Genomic DNA, 14,367 nt, shown 5'->3' with positions numbered 1-14,367 from the left:
TTTCCCTTTTTCTGAAAACTAAACCACATACCTATGAGGAAGCTGTTAAATCTGATAAATGGAAGGCAACCATGAACGACGATATTAAAGCTCTTGAGATCAACAACACTTGGATGTTAGTGGATCTTCCAGAGGGTAAGACTCCCATAGGATGTAAGTGGGTCTACAAAATTAAAAGAAGAGCAGATGGAAATATTGAGAGGTACAAAGCTCGGTTAGTAGCAAAAGGCTACACCCAGCGAGAAGGGATTGACTTCTTCGAAACATATTCCCCAGTAGCAAAATTGACAACAATTCACATGATTCTTGCTATTGCGGCTATCAAAGATTGGCACCCTGAACATCTAGATGTGGATAACACGTTCCTACATGGTGATCTCACTGAAGAAGTATATATGGAAGTTCCTTCTGGAATCATCAATGCAAAACCAAATCAAGTTTGTCATCTGACCAAATCTTTATATGCCTTGAAACAAGCCAGTAGACAGTGGTATGAAAAGCTTGCCTCATATCTTTTAACCATAGGTTTCATCCAATCTCAAGCTGATAATTCTCTCTTTATCAAAAAAATTAGAAATTTTTTTTATTGCTTTATTAGTCTATGTATATGACATTATTCTAACCGGTGATGATATGCATGAGATAAATACTATGAAGAACTTGTTGAATACTACTTTTAAAATCAAAGATCTAGGTAAATTGAAATATTTTATTGGCTTAGAGATAGCACGAACACATGAAGGTATTCATCTTTGTCAAAAAAAATATGCTCTTGAGATTCTTGATGATGTAGGGATGCTAGGTGCCAAACCAGCAACCACACCCATGCAGAAAAAGGCAGATAATATGTTTGAAGAAGCTGACATTCATGAACCTTCAAGTTATAGAAGACTCATTGGACGTCTTTTGCATCTTGTAAACACTAGACCAAATATATGCTTTGTTGTTCAACATCTGAGTCAATTTGTTCAAAAGCCTACAATCCATCATCATCGTGTCGTTCAACATGTGTTGCGATACATAAAAGCTGCACCTGCACAAGGTTTGTTCTATTCAAAGAATTATGCTTTGCATTTAAAAGCTTTTAGTGACTCTGACTGGGCGTCATGTTCCATGACTCGATGCTCAACAACTGGTTTCTGCATTTTTCTGGGAGAATCATTGATTTCATGGAAAAACAAGAAGCAAATCACAGTTTCTAGATCATCCTCAAAGGCAGAATATTGCGCCTTGGCTTCAACTTCATGTGAGCTGCAATGGTTGACCTTTCTTCTAAGAGATCTCCATGTCACCACCTCCAACATCGCATGTCTTTACTGCGATTCACAAGCAGCCAGGCATATTGCTCTCAATAGTAGCTTTCATGAGCGTACGAAACACATTTGACATTGACTGTCATGTTGTTCGTGAAAGGCTGCAACAAAATTTGTACCACCTTCTGCCCATTCGATCTGCAGAGCAACCTGCAGATGTTCTAACAAAAGCCCTCGAGCGAAGCATTTTCCAGAAACTTATCAGCAAGCTTGGAGTTCTTTGCTTACATGCTCCAGCTTGAGGGAGGGTTTTAAGTTTAAGTTATTGGGCCTATATCTTTCTTACGGGCTCTGTTCTTAAGCCCAAAGTTTTTTTTTCTCTTTTGTATGTATAAAGCCTTATCAGTGTAAAGATTACTGCATCAAAAAATAAATGAAAAATAAAGTTTCAGTTCTTTCCAAAAAAACACTTTCTTCTTCACCCACACCATTCTATTCATTTCTTGTAAACATGAAATTCAAGACTTATTATATGCCATGCTCTCTGTATTCAATTTTATAAATATAAACTTTTCTAAAGCAATGGAATTTAATGTAAACATGAAATCCAAGACTTGTTATATGTCATGCTCTCTGTATTCAATTTTATAAATATAAACTTTTCTAAAGCAATGGAATTTAATGATAAAGAATAGTTGAGCATTCTAAGAGTTTTTAAAGGATGGTAAACCTTTATAAATTGATGTAAAAGAACTCGACAAAGTTGAAATTTACTGAATTAACATAAATATAAATATTTATTTTAAAAAAAGGAAGTATTTACAAATTCCTAAATAACTCTTTAGTCTATTGAAAGATCTCTTTTGCATTTCATACCCTCTCTTGTTGAAGATGGTTGCTGCCCCTTCAAGACATGTGTTTGATGAAGACTTTTATGTACAATTCATGTATATTTCCTTTTGCTTTAAGAATGTCTTAGGTAGTGATTAGAGGTTGTTTAAGAGTAGGCTTTTTGCTGAGTAACTCACCTCTTAACCACTGACCATGTGATAAGAGCAAGCACAAAATTTCTTAAACTGTTTTTCACATGTTTTACAAAAAACATGTTTACTGCATAAAAATAAATCTGTTCTTTTCTAAATAAACAGATTCTTTTTTAAACTGATGCTTTGTCTAAGTCTTGTGAAAATTAGTTTTTGTGCATCAAGTATTTTGACTAAGTCTTCTACCGTTCGAAACGATTGTGTTCTAATAGTTAAGCTTTTTCTGTTATCGTTTTGAAAAATAAATCTGTTCATCTGTAAATGAATAGATTCTTTTTGACTCTGGTGCCATGTCTATCTTAAACGGTTTTCAGTTTTGTCCCTGCACCAGAATGGTTGACTAAGTCTCCTCACATAACAGATTCTCTAACTACTTTTGAAAATAAATCTGTTCATTTTATTTTCAATCTGTTCTTTTTATAACAGCTTTAACTGTTTTTCAAAAATCTGTTATAAGTTGGTTTTCTATAAAAAGAAAACTTGTTTCTGAGTTTAATCATCGATCATACAATTGAGAAAACAAGTTTTGCATAAGAGAATTAAGGATTTACAAAGAATTAGCATTTGTTCTTGAAAGATCTCGAAAATCAAAAGTGTGCTTGTTCTTGTTTGGTTCCAAAGCTTGGTGAGAGGTGCTGCTACAGTTTTAGCGATTTGTTCTACTGGTTTAAGGCAGATTTCTGCATCCTCTATCAGGTGTATTCATTTCACATTTCATTTCTTGTAAAATTGTGGTTGTAAACTCTTCTTGATAGGGTTTCTTGATGAGTGTTTATGCTGAAATAGGGTTTTTCAGCAAGGGAACCAAAGTTCTTGTAGGGTTCAAGAACAGTGGTGTTTGTGTTTGTTTGAATTATGATTTAGTGAATTTCACCTTGGTTTAGGTGAAGACTGGATGTAGCTCAGTTGAGTGAACCAGTATAATTGCCTTGTGTTCATTCTCCCTTAATCTCTGCACTTAAATTTCTGCATATTTGTTAAGCTGTCAAGAAATAAATTTGTTCAATTAATAATAAATTTGTTCTTTCTGGGCTTGGTTCATACTGTTCTTAATTTCTGGAAAAACTGTTTGATTCTGAAAAGAACATCTATAATCTATTAAAAGCCACTGGAACAGATTGACTGTGATAGGTTACTCAATTAATTGTCAAGCTATCAATTGAACCTTAATCACTTGCTTAAAATTGAAGCTTGCTGTTTTGTGATTCTCGGTTTTTCTTCCTAATATCAGTGTGTGTATCTGGAAAATCAATCTGCATAATCTCGTGATTAACTTGGTTGTATAAACGTTTTCAAACAAACAGTGCCAAAATAAATCTGTTCATTTCCAAATAAATCGATTTATTTTCTGTAAACTGTGATAAATAATACTGATTATGCGAGAAACTTTTAAAAGGTCAATTCACCCCTCTTAACTTTGACACTATTAAACCCAACATCTCTGACATCATTTGCCACTTTTTTTTCACAAAAAATGTCCAACTTATTTACAAACAGGATATTACATTTTTTAAATACACTATTTAATGCTTGTATTTCAATTCATATAATAATTTGTATAGTATAGTTTTTGTATTTATTTATTTATTTATTTCTATTACTTTTCTCTCTCTGTTTTTTTTAAGAATGATATAATTTATTGTAAGAATGGTAATACTCCCCTTTCTATAAAATTATAAAATGTGATTTTTTTTCAAGCTTTCAAGTTTTGGTTTTAGAAAGTAGTTTCCTAAATATTATATATATATATATATATTAATTTTATATTTTTATTACATTTTATTTTTTATCACAAGATAAACTTTAAAAGAAAATATATTATTGGATGAACCGAAACTATTTTAATGCCTACTAATATGTATATTACACGAAAACGAGTTTTATTAATTTTTTAATAAATTAAAAAATGGTTAAAATCAGAAAATATGCAGTGATTTCTGTACCACCTAGATATACATTTAACTATTACAATACAAATCCTACATGTTTATATACAAGCTTAGAGTTTTTCAAAAACATTCTTAATACATTATTAAGACTTATAAAAATACAAATATTTACAATATAAGGTTAAAAACAATATCCTAAAACCCTGCAAAACCTCCGACACCTCTATGATTTTTTGCTCGTGAAAATACAATTTTATAATATACCCACAATTCAATCAAAAGGACAAACCAAATTACATGGATCAATTTATCAATTATCCAATCTTCTTCAAATCTAAAAAAAAAATAAAAAAAATCACATAGATCCTACATGGATATACACATCCAGGATATTCAACATATAAAATAACAACTGACGTCTTCCGGAAGACCCGTATTAAGTAAGTCCTACCAAAGATTAACACATGATCCAATATTTAAGACTTGGATTACCAACGAATCCAAGAGAAATGATCATAGTAAGTTCAATACAACCCAAGTTGTGCATCTCGTGTCACAGTATGCATGAACTTCCCCATCAGCTTCTCACCACCTGATATCTTAGTCTATATGACTTAGATCATCAATCAAGTTCAGAGATCTGTGTTACCACATAGACATCAATACTCAATACACAAATAAACATCCGTCGATACATTATCCCAAATGTGTGACTTCAATTCCATACAATTTTCATCATACAATATCATTCAAAATGCAATCCACAATATTAAAAGTCCTACTTAACATAACAATTAAATACTAAACTATTAAAATCTAACATTTCTACAAGTTTAAAAAATATATAAACAAACAACACCTCTACAAGATAAATTAAATATTGGGACCACTTCCCCGTCCCCCTCACATCATCTTCTAGCCTAGGATGCTATTAAAAATTAAAGTTAGTTTTTCTTACCTTAAGGGTTGTGTTTTAATTTACCCTGTTACAATTTCGAATTATATATTAGTTTCTACCAAAAAAAAAAAGGTGAATGTAGTGGAAAATTGTTCTTTTAGTTATAGTTAGATACATTTGTTTGGAATAATTTATTTTCTTAATTTCATTTTTATTATACAAAATAACTTGTTTATAAAAGAAAATGAATATAACATACATCTTGAAATTAGTATAAAACTTTTTGTCGAAAAAGTAAGTTTGCTTTCATGAATTTAAATTTTTTAATTTGAAATTAAACGAGAACATTTTGAATACTTTTTTCTCTCATATTCATTTATAAGTTTTTTTTTTATATTTTTGTTTATAGAAATTAAAGCATTAGAAAATTTAATAACTACTCGTATATCTAATTATCTCACATACCTTATGAGTCCTTTAAATATATTTTTACTTTTTCTTCCTTAACTCATCGAAACATTTTTTAAAGGAAAAAACCCGAATTCAAAGTTTAAGAATAGATAATATCTCAAATAATGATTTTTTTTTTACCGATATCATCTAAACTAGGGATCAATACACCCCTTTATCAATTATTTCAAAACTATTTTTTAATAATTTTACTAGGAAATTGATTTCTTGAAATATCAGAGACACCATTAAACCTTTTGTTATAGTTCAAGAAAATGTAACATTTTTTTACGTAACTTTTCAAATGTTTTGTTTAAAAATTTAATTTATACTCTAAAATCTATATAGATTCATGAACTACATGTTTAATTTGAATGACTTCAATTTAGACTTCTGAGAATTTAAATGAATTAATTTGTTTAAGGCGAATCTTAAGATATTGGAACTAGCAAGTTCGTTGCAAAGAGACAGATAATGGAGTTCTATTTTTCAAGTTAAATTAAAATTCAACTATTGATTTGGAGATACTTTTTATGAAGCGGAAAAAACATACTTTTGCAAAAGAATTTTGTATTATATTTGTTAAAATTCTAATAATTAAATACCTTATTTATTATCATCATCTTACTTTAGTAATTAAAATGAAAAATATTAAAAAATAATATGATGCACACAAAAAAGGTTCCGTGAAGGTCTAATTTTTCTCTTATCATACCATTTAAATTATTGAATTTTATGGCAAACTCTGCAACTCACTGAAGCGCACATAATTAACACTTTCTGATTTTTTTTGAAAAAATATTTTATTAATTTAATTTACACAAAACAGTTTAATATTTTTCACTACTATTCAACCTATCACAAGTCTTGGATCGAAGAATGAAAGAGGGTTTAACAATTAATGTAAAACTCATCAATTTCTTGTCAGTTAAAACTCGCTGAAGCTGCAAACATGGATGACAAATTTGTACTAAGTTCTAAAACTGCAGTTAACCGCAGTTTCTTGATGAATTAAGCTTTCATTATTATATAATATGTTAACACTTGACGAGGTATATAATAAATTTGTTACAATGATAAACATAGAAATTAAACTCAATTTGTTCAGACACTCGAATAAAATATAGATTCCCTTGTGATCTTAAGAAGGGATGAGAGGAAGAGAAATGTTTGAACCCTATCAGAAACTAACAAGCAAATGTTTCAATAAAGCAAAGTAAGTTCACAGGGAAAATTTACCAGCTTATAAAGGTCAGGTTTTGCTCAAGTAGGGGACTGAAGATTGAATTTATCCAATGTGTCTTGCAATAATAACAAGAAACTTGTACACAAACTGAACTAGAAATTTCTGAAAGCAGAGATACACAAAAGTAGTACTCTGATTACAAGAACTTCTGATGGAACGCTTTAATCAGTTCTGATGAGCAGACTGGAGCCAAGCTAGAAAGTCTGAAGTTCATTACCCCATGGAATTCTCATGTAATAATACATATTCTCGACTGCAGTAGAAGACAATGTGTTAATAATAATCATCATATAGAACATGTACAAAATTCATTGCTAAGAAATTAAAGACGTGAAGAGGCATGAGAAGTATATAGACATACTTTGACTGGTGGTCAGAGACTTGCATTTGTACCAACGAAAAAGAAAACACAATAAAATTCATTGCATTCAGATGCCTCCGACAAACTAGTCCTCAACCAGTAAAATTTTAGGTCACATAATATCCTAAAAAAAATTCCACCTTCATGAAAAGTTAAACAAAGTGTTTGACTTCTGCGTCAGAACATAAATGCCTGACCTTGGCACCACTAACAACAATTTAACCGTGCCTCGTAGCTCAACTGGAGGGCACAATACACAAGACTTAACTCCTTATATTCAAATAGTGTTACTAACAAAATGTGCCCTTCCCTTTCCAGTCAAAGAACTTAACTTCCCTCTAATCCATATATGAAATCTTTTTCTTGTACAGATTCTTTCTTCAGTTAAAAACCTTATTACCAAAATAATTAGGTTCAAAGAAATGAATGATAAATATTACATATTAATAAGCTACAAAATATAATATGTCATCGGAAGGTGGCGCAGTTACTAAGTGTGTGTTGGATTCCCGTTTTAGGGACTTCAAAGGTCAGTTTGCACATTCCAATTTACAAAATGGAGAAGCAATAGCTTTAATAGATTGGAAAAACATCCGTAACCTTTAATTGCAGTCACCCAAAACACTAAATATATTCACAGATGAAAGCAGAGATACAACTTTTGCCTACAATTCTCCACTTGGACAAAAGAAACATGTATGTTGAACATCATGAAAAACAATGAATATCTACATCTCACTTACCTACTATTACCAAATTTAATGGTGTCCTTTTCCCTAAGTTCGTAATATCGTTGAGGCTCAATGGGACTATCCTGAAAAAGCAGAAAGTACCACACATACTCATTATATATCTAACTTCAGCCCATTCATTACTACCAAAACAAATAAACATAAAGAAACTAATCAAACTATCAAAAGCATTCAACCAACACTCACATTTATTAAAGTTTTGTTTGTGCTTCCCAGGTCCATAATGTAAGGCCTAGTGCAGAAAAGTACATATTAGGTTAGCATATGGAGAAACTTTTAGCGGTACATGAGTGCATATAACTTATAAGTACGAATCTGGCATTACCTTATTTGTTTTAATAATGTACCATCAGCTTGCTCTTTTTCAACTTGCCTAATAAGATAAGGAATTTTAAGAAGTTCATAAAATCCAATCACCATAATTAAAATACTGATATCCAAAGGAACCCTTGCGGGGGTAGCTTAAATTGATGAAATACCGGAATTGAATAACAGCATGTTGTTTGCTGCAAGATGGATGATCTGTAGGGATATCAGCAACCCTTCTTTCCCTTCCAAAAAGATAACAACTTTGGCGATGTATATAAAGGGGCTCTGCCAATCAATCATATGGAATTTTTTTAAGCAAAAGTAGGTAGAAAGCAAAAATAAAGTGTTCTTTGGAAGCCCAGAAAATTACATTACAGAAGATTTTTAATTAAACAACTAAACTGCAAAAAGATTTTTTTTTTTTAAATTAACTGATGAAAATTTATGAGAAAAGGAAGGAAATTGTAGAGACAAGGATAACATATAACCAAATGTGGAAGTAGAAAAGGAATTCAGACATAAAGCTCATCTAACTATGGGAGGCTCATCCAAATGCATAAGGTGTTGGAAACTTACCAAATAAATTGCAAGGAAAAAAATCAGCGGCATTCATGTGAATAGAGTAAAAACCAAATGATGAGGACTGAGCAATTAACTAGAGCTTACACTTATCAGTTAAGCACACTTCTTATGTACCCAACAGGTAGAAGTGTCCAGGGCTCAGTGGAATGATATAACACAAGAAACAAAAAGGAAAAGTGAACAATATAAACCAGAAAAATTCACAGACATGAAGCATGGAAAAGGACAAAACAAAACAGTTTGTTATTTTGCAACACCAGAAACTAGGGAAAAAAACCTACAGGTCTATCATGTGTGAGAAAAGCTTTCATAATATATTGACATGGGGCATACAAGTTTGACAGTTTGTTATTATAACATATTTTATATGCAGATGCCATAAACACTAACCATTTAGCACTTCACCACCCTTGAAAACATAAAGCCTCCATTTAATATCTGGTTTTCGAGCCTCTGGTGGTTCATTGAATAACAAAGTAATGCCTGAAAAAGAAACACTGTTCAGCATATAATTAATAGTGAATGATAAAAAAACATGCTAAAAAATAGTAGTGTCACCTCTGACTCGATTTGTTTCAGCTGCGAGATTCCCAGATAGCTCAAATGAAGGTTTTTGCTGCAAAAGTATAAATGACATGATTTCAGAAAAAAAATGAGTAAATCACTAAGAAATATCCTTATTTATACAAAATAGAAATATCAGCTTTTAATTTTTAAACCATATTATTTCACTATTTTTCCTTGGATTGCAACTCAACTTGAGTTAATAGATACAAATTAAGCACTCTGGACACACAACTAACTTCGAATTCAATTGACATAAATATAAATGCTGTCATAGTGTTTTCAATATTAACAATGCTTAAATATTTATTCTCTCCTTCCCTCGGACCCCGCCACCCCGCCCCTTCATTCTTAAATCAAATGTCTTTCAATTTTTCATTTTTGAATGGTAAAGTCTATCTAACATATAACTTAGTAATATCTTGAGCTTGGGGATGCCTCATTATAGCCTCCACAAAGAAAAGGTCACCTGATTGAATACTATTGAAACTAGTAAAGAAGCAGTTAGCAAGTACTTCATACAACATCTTTATTTATGTTCTTTGAGAAGAAGAATCTCTATGCCATAGAGCAGCAATAACCTAGGTTAGATATGACTCTTTCACAAACATCTACTGAACAACACAAGTGGCCAATTAAACATTGTCTTCGCATGTACAGTATCCAACCCAACCAATTAGCAATAGAAGCCTCCAAAAGATTAAAGCAAGATGCAAAAGCATGAAGCTTAGCAATAAAGTATAAGGAGTAAACAAGCTAATTTACCTGAAAGGGGTCTCAACTCCTACCCAACCAGTATAAAAAGAACATGGAGAACTACATAATATTCTGACACAAGATTAGCCCATTATTACCTTCTGTTTTTCTTCCAAAGCATCTGCAGCAGCCTTCATTTTCCTAATAGAATCATTCTCCACATCCCTGCCAAAGCAGCAATCAGACTGTCATCAACAAAAAGCAATACCAACTAATTCTAAATTATTCAAAAAGTAGAACCCAAAGTTCCACACTTTTAAGGATAGAGGAGAAGAAAATACAACAAATGAGCTAATAATCCAGTTTCATTACCACTATTTTGACAATTCAACTTTATTAAAAGGAGGATGCTGAGATCCTTATATTCCATAACTGAGGTTTGACCGTTAATTTCCTCTTAAAAAGTAGACATAATCTCTTTTAATCTATGGACATAAAATTGTTTGGAACATACTACATTCAATTTATAGAAAGTAATATGTAGAACTGTATGATATTCAAATTTTTAATATTCAACCTACAGTTCAGCACAAAAAATCTATAATATGTTCAAGCTCAAGGCTGCCTAAAAACATTATTTTACAAAAATAAAATTTATCAGTTTGATGATCACATATCTAACCACAATTGAGATCACACCACGGCCTGGTAAGATTACATAAATGAGATCACACCACTATTCATCCAACCAAGATGAGCAAAGATGGGGGAAGAGAGTCAAAGAATGTTAAAGATTGAACAGTTTAAGACAAAAAAAAAATGCAGCATTCCTATTAATAGATATGGCTTAAATCAAACAAAAACCAACAATCAAACACTATGGTAAATAAATTTCAGAGTTCAAACAGAAACTTACATTTCTTCAGCTCCGCTTGAGTTTATCATCTTCAAAAGTTAAACAGCAATCCAGATAAGCATTAATTCTAGAAAATAGTTAAACCTTAAAATAGAAAGAAGTTCAAAACAGGAATAAAGAGAACACAAAGATGGGAGAAAACAAGGGAAAATGAAACATAAATGCCAAAAATAAAGAATAATTTTATAAATGAATCAGCACTTTGAAACCAAGAGATTACCATTACCAGTCCACAAATTACTACTCATGCATCATGTTTATATTCATCCTCACACTCACTTATGACTTGTCAAATGAAACTGCTAATTAGTACTAAAACTAAAAGCCTCCCATAGGAAAGGCAACGTTTTACTCTATAAAAACCTCCATAAGTTCCAAGCTGACCTCACCTTTTCCCTTGTTTAATCTTCCATACCACAATGTCTAAAAGAACTTACGAGACAATACTAGTAAGCAACATGAAATAAACAGGTACTCAAAAAGAAAAACCAATACTGGATGAGGCAATTTTCTCTAATTAAAGAAATATATATTTCAAATACAAAGTACCATTATAATTTCTGTTAACGCTTCCTTTTTCTTGATGTAAATTGTAAATAGAAGAATTACACTTCAACTAAAAATTAACTTATAATAGGTGGTCAGCACACAAGACAACAGAATCAGAGCTCTCACAACTTCTACAGTTACGGTCACTACCTTAATCACATAACTTGAGTACAAACCCTGATTACAATAACAATCGCATGTTTGTCCATTTTTTTCACATATTTTCATAGTACTAGTATTCAACTTAAATCCACCCTCAGAAAATCATCAGATAGATCCTCAAAACCCCACCTTAGTAAAATTCCAACCTCACCTAACTCAATTTTCACCCTCATTCTTAAAATCTCCCAATCACAAACATTTATTTTGCCAAACTCTCTGATCCCCTCATACATCTAAAGAAGCTTCAAATTTTCTCAAATTACATCCAAAACTCTACATTCCACAAATTCAATGGACATCCAGAAACACCTAAATTCCCACCCACCCCTATCTAGCAAAAGTCACAACAAACGTTCAACAGGATTCCAACCATAAGACCATCTCCCAAACCATCTCCCAAACCACATCCTCCAACCTTTCATTCCAACATCAGCATTAAAAAATACTTCAGATTTTACAATTCAGCAAAACAACACACATACCAAACATAAGCAAAAACAACTTAAATTACAAAAAAAAGAGTAGAACTCGAAGAATTGGTATGAACTAGGGTTGGATATCACCGGACACCTCATCACGAGGCTTTGCATTCCCGGAGGAGGTGTGATGACGCGGCGGAGACTGAGACCTATGCCGGCCCCTTCCATTGCGCTCGCGCTCCGGCGACCTCTCGTGCTTCGACCGCGACGATTTGTTACTCCTTCCGCCAGAGTCTTCGTTCTCCGTCCTCTTCTCCGATTTGCTACTCTTTCCACCACCACCGCCGCTTCCGTCGTTCTCCGTTCTCCTCTTCTCCCTGCGCTCAACTGCGTCCCTCTCCGAACCTCTTCCTCTGCTATTGCCACGGCTCCTCTCACCTTCACGAGTCTCGCGCTCCGTCTGAGCTCTCTTCAACCGCTTCGTTCGCGGAGACAGAGAGCGCGAGCGAGCCGGAGAATCCGGCGAACCGGAATCGGTCCGAACCGGCTTAGCCACGCCGCGGCCGGAACGCTCATGCTTTTCTCTCGGCGGCGGAGAGATGCTGCGGTGACTCCGGTGACGGCGGGAGGAGGGAGAGTGGTTGCCAGAAGAGTGACGGCCCATGGTTACTACTGTGGTCCTGAGTGACACAAAATCCAAAGTTCTACAACAGCGCTAAGAATTGTAGCATTGTCGTTAGTTATTGCTTACAGGTTCTGTGATCGTGATTCAGATTCTCTATTGTGTGGTGAGTTCAGAATTCGGTGGTTTAGGGTTTATCATTTTCATTTCAGTGAGAGAACAATTTCTTCTTTTCTCTGTAAATTTTCTTCTGTCAATTCTCACTACAATGCCATTTTGTTGCTGAAAACTAACATAGAATTAATATTTATTATATAAATAAAATTTATAATAGATAAATACATGTAAATATATAAAATATAAATTATAATTTAATTCATTATATATTGTTAGTGAAATTTATCATTTATATATATAGTTATATTTAATATTGAAAATTGATTAAACAATGTTATTATTCAAATATTTATTATAAATTTATATTTCAATTTAATAAATACAAATACAAATATAAAAACACATAAATACCCAATTATGCCCATATTTCTTATTTGTTGGTTATTTCTCCCTAATTTTGGTTCCCATAGTTGTTGGTAATAACAAAGGTTGTAAAGATAGGAGGTGAAATACTTAAGGGCTTCAATTTTAAGATGAGAAATCCTACTCCAATCAATTTTCTCAGGTGAGATTTTATATGTATGAATATCTAGCTTTCATGAAATAATATTAATTTGATTAAATGGATGTAACTAAATTCTAATTGTTCCATTTTTTTACATTGTGTTTTTATATAGATTATAATATTATAATATAAATTTATAATAATTTTTAAAATTGTGGATATACATTATATATTCGTATTTTTTTTAAAGTAGGGATGAGGATATAAAGAATGAGTGATAAATAGAAAAAGGTTGGCCAGCGAAATGGATCCAGATTTTTTAAAAGGAAAGAGAAGAGAAAGAAAAAACTGATGGTGGAAAGAAATAAAGGGTAAGGCAGTTTCTTCCTACATCCCTACATTTTTTTTTTTCACCTTCATAATTTTATAAATCTCGAATTTGACCTTCACCTTTTATTTTGAAATTGGGATTTGAGAGTGTGCTACGGATTCATCAATCCGAAAGTCAACCATGTTGCTTTTCGATAAGGGGGTGTTCCGAAAATAAAGTTTGCATAAATTGTTGATTCCAGATTGCTGAATCCAGAAGTCTAATTTTTATTACGGATTGGAGGATTCAAAATGATTTTTTTCAATTATGAATTTTTGAATCCGGAATGCATGTTTTGAATTACATATTGACAAATCAGGAATGGTTTTTTTTAATTATGGATGTTTTGTATTTTTTTTATTTTGGATTAACACTATCATTCATGTACTACAAGAAGCACCAATCCGAGAGGTTACCGGATTCGCCAAATAAAAAATTTAACAGAAGTGCCAATACAAAAATTTACCAAATTTTGTAATCCATAATGAAAAAAAATAAATATACAAATTTTATATAGGGACGACTTTGTCTTTGCACAACATTTTAGGAGTGTAGGAAGAAAATGTCAAATTCTACCTCTACTGTGTCAATTTTAACCCACATCGAATGTGATGACGAAAATATGACGAATATTGTACCGACCAGTCCTCAGTCATCGACTCCA

The 14,367-nt window shown here is 32.2% G+C and overlaps 1 protein-coding gene across 2 annotated transcripts; it reads right to left on the bottom strand.

The window, feature by feature from the left end:
* Positions 1-6,715: 6,715 nt before the first annotated feature.
* Positions 6,716-13,002, bottom strand: LOC137831200 (FHA domain-containing protein DDL). Of its 2 annotated transcripts, none has more exons than XM_068638777.2 (10): positions 12,241-13,002; positions 10,960-10,988; positions 10,202-10,268; positions 9,342-9,399; positions 9,174-9,266; positions 8,372-8,486; positions 8,218-8,265; positions 8,079-8,124; positions 7,884-7,954; positions 6,716-7,032 (listed from the first exon to the last, which is right to left on the bottom strand). In XM_068638777.2, the coding sequence occupies exons 1-10, from the start codon at positions 12,751-12,753 to the stop codon at positions 6,993-6,995; spliced, it is 1,080 nt and encodes a 359-aa protein (XP_068494878.1). In that variant the 5' UTR covers positions 12,754-13,002; the 3' UTR covers positions 6,716-6,992. The 2 variants fall into 2 exon arrangements, with proteins under 2 accessions (XP_068494878.1, XP_090159446.1); XM_090303320.1 differs by having other exon boundaries at positions 12,234-12,916.
* Positions 13,003-14,367: the final 1,365 nt, after the last annotated feature.

This window comes from Phaseolus vulgaris, chromosome 6 (genome assembly GCF_051622355.1).
Source record: "Phaseolus vulgaris cultivar YP4 chromosome 6, ASM5162235v1, whole genome shotgun sequence".
Lineage (NCBI taxonomy): Eukaryota > Viridiplantae > Streptophyta > Magnoliopsida > Fabales > Fabaceae > Phaseolus > Phaseolus vulgaris.
This window is presented reverse-complemented; position numbering and strand designations above follow the sequence as displayed.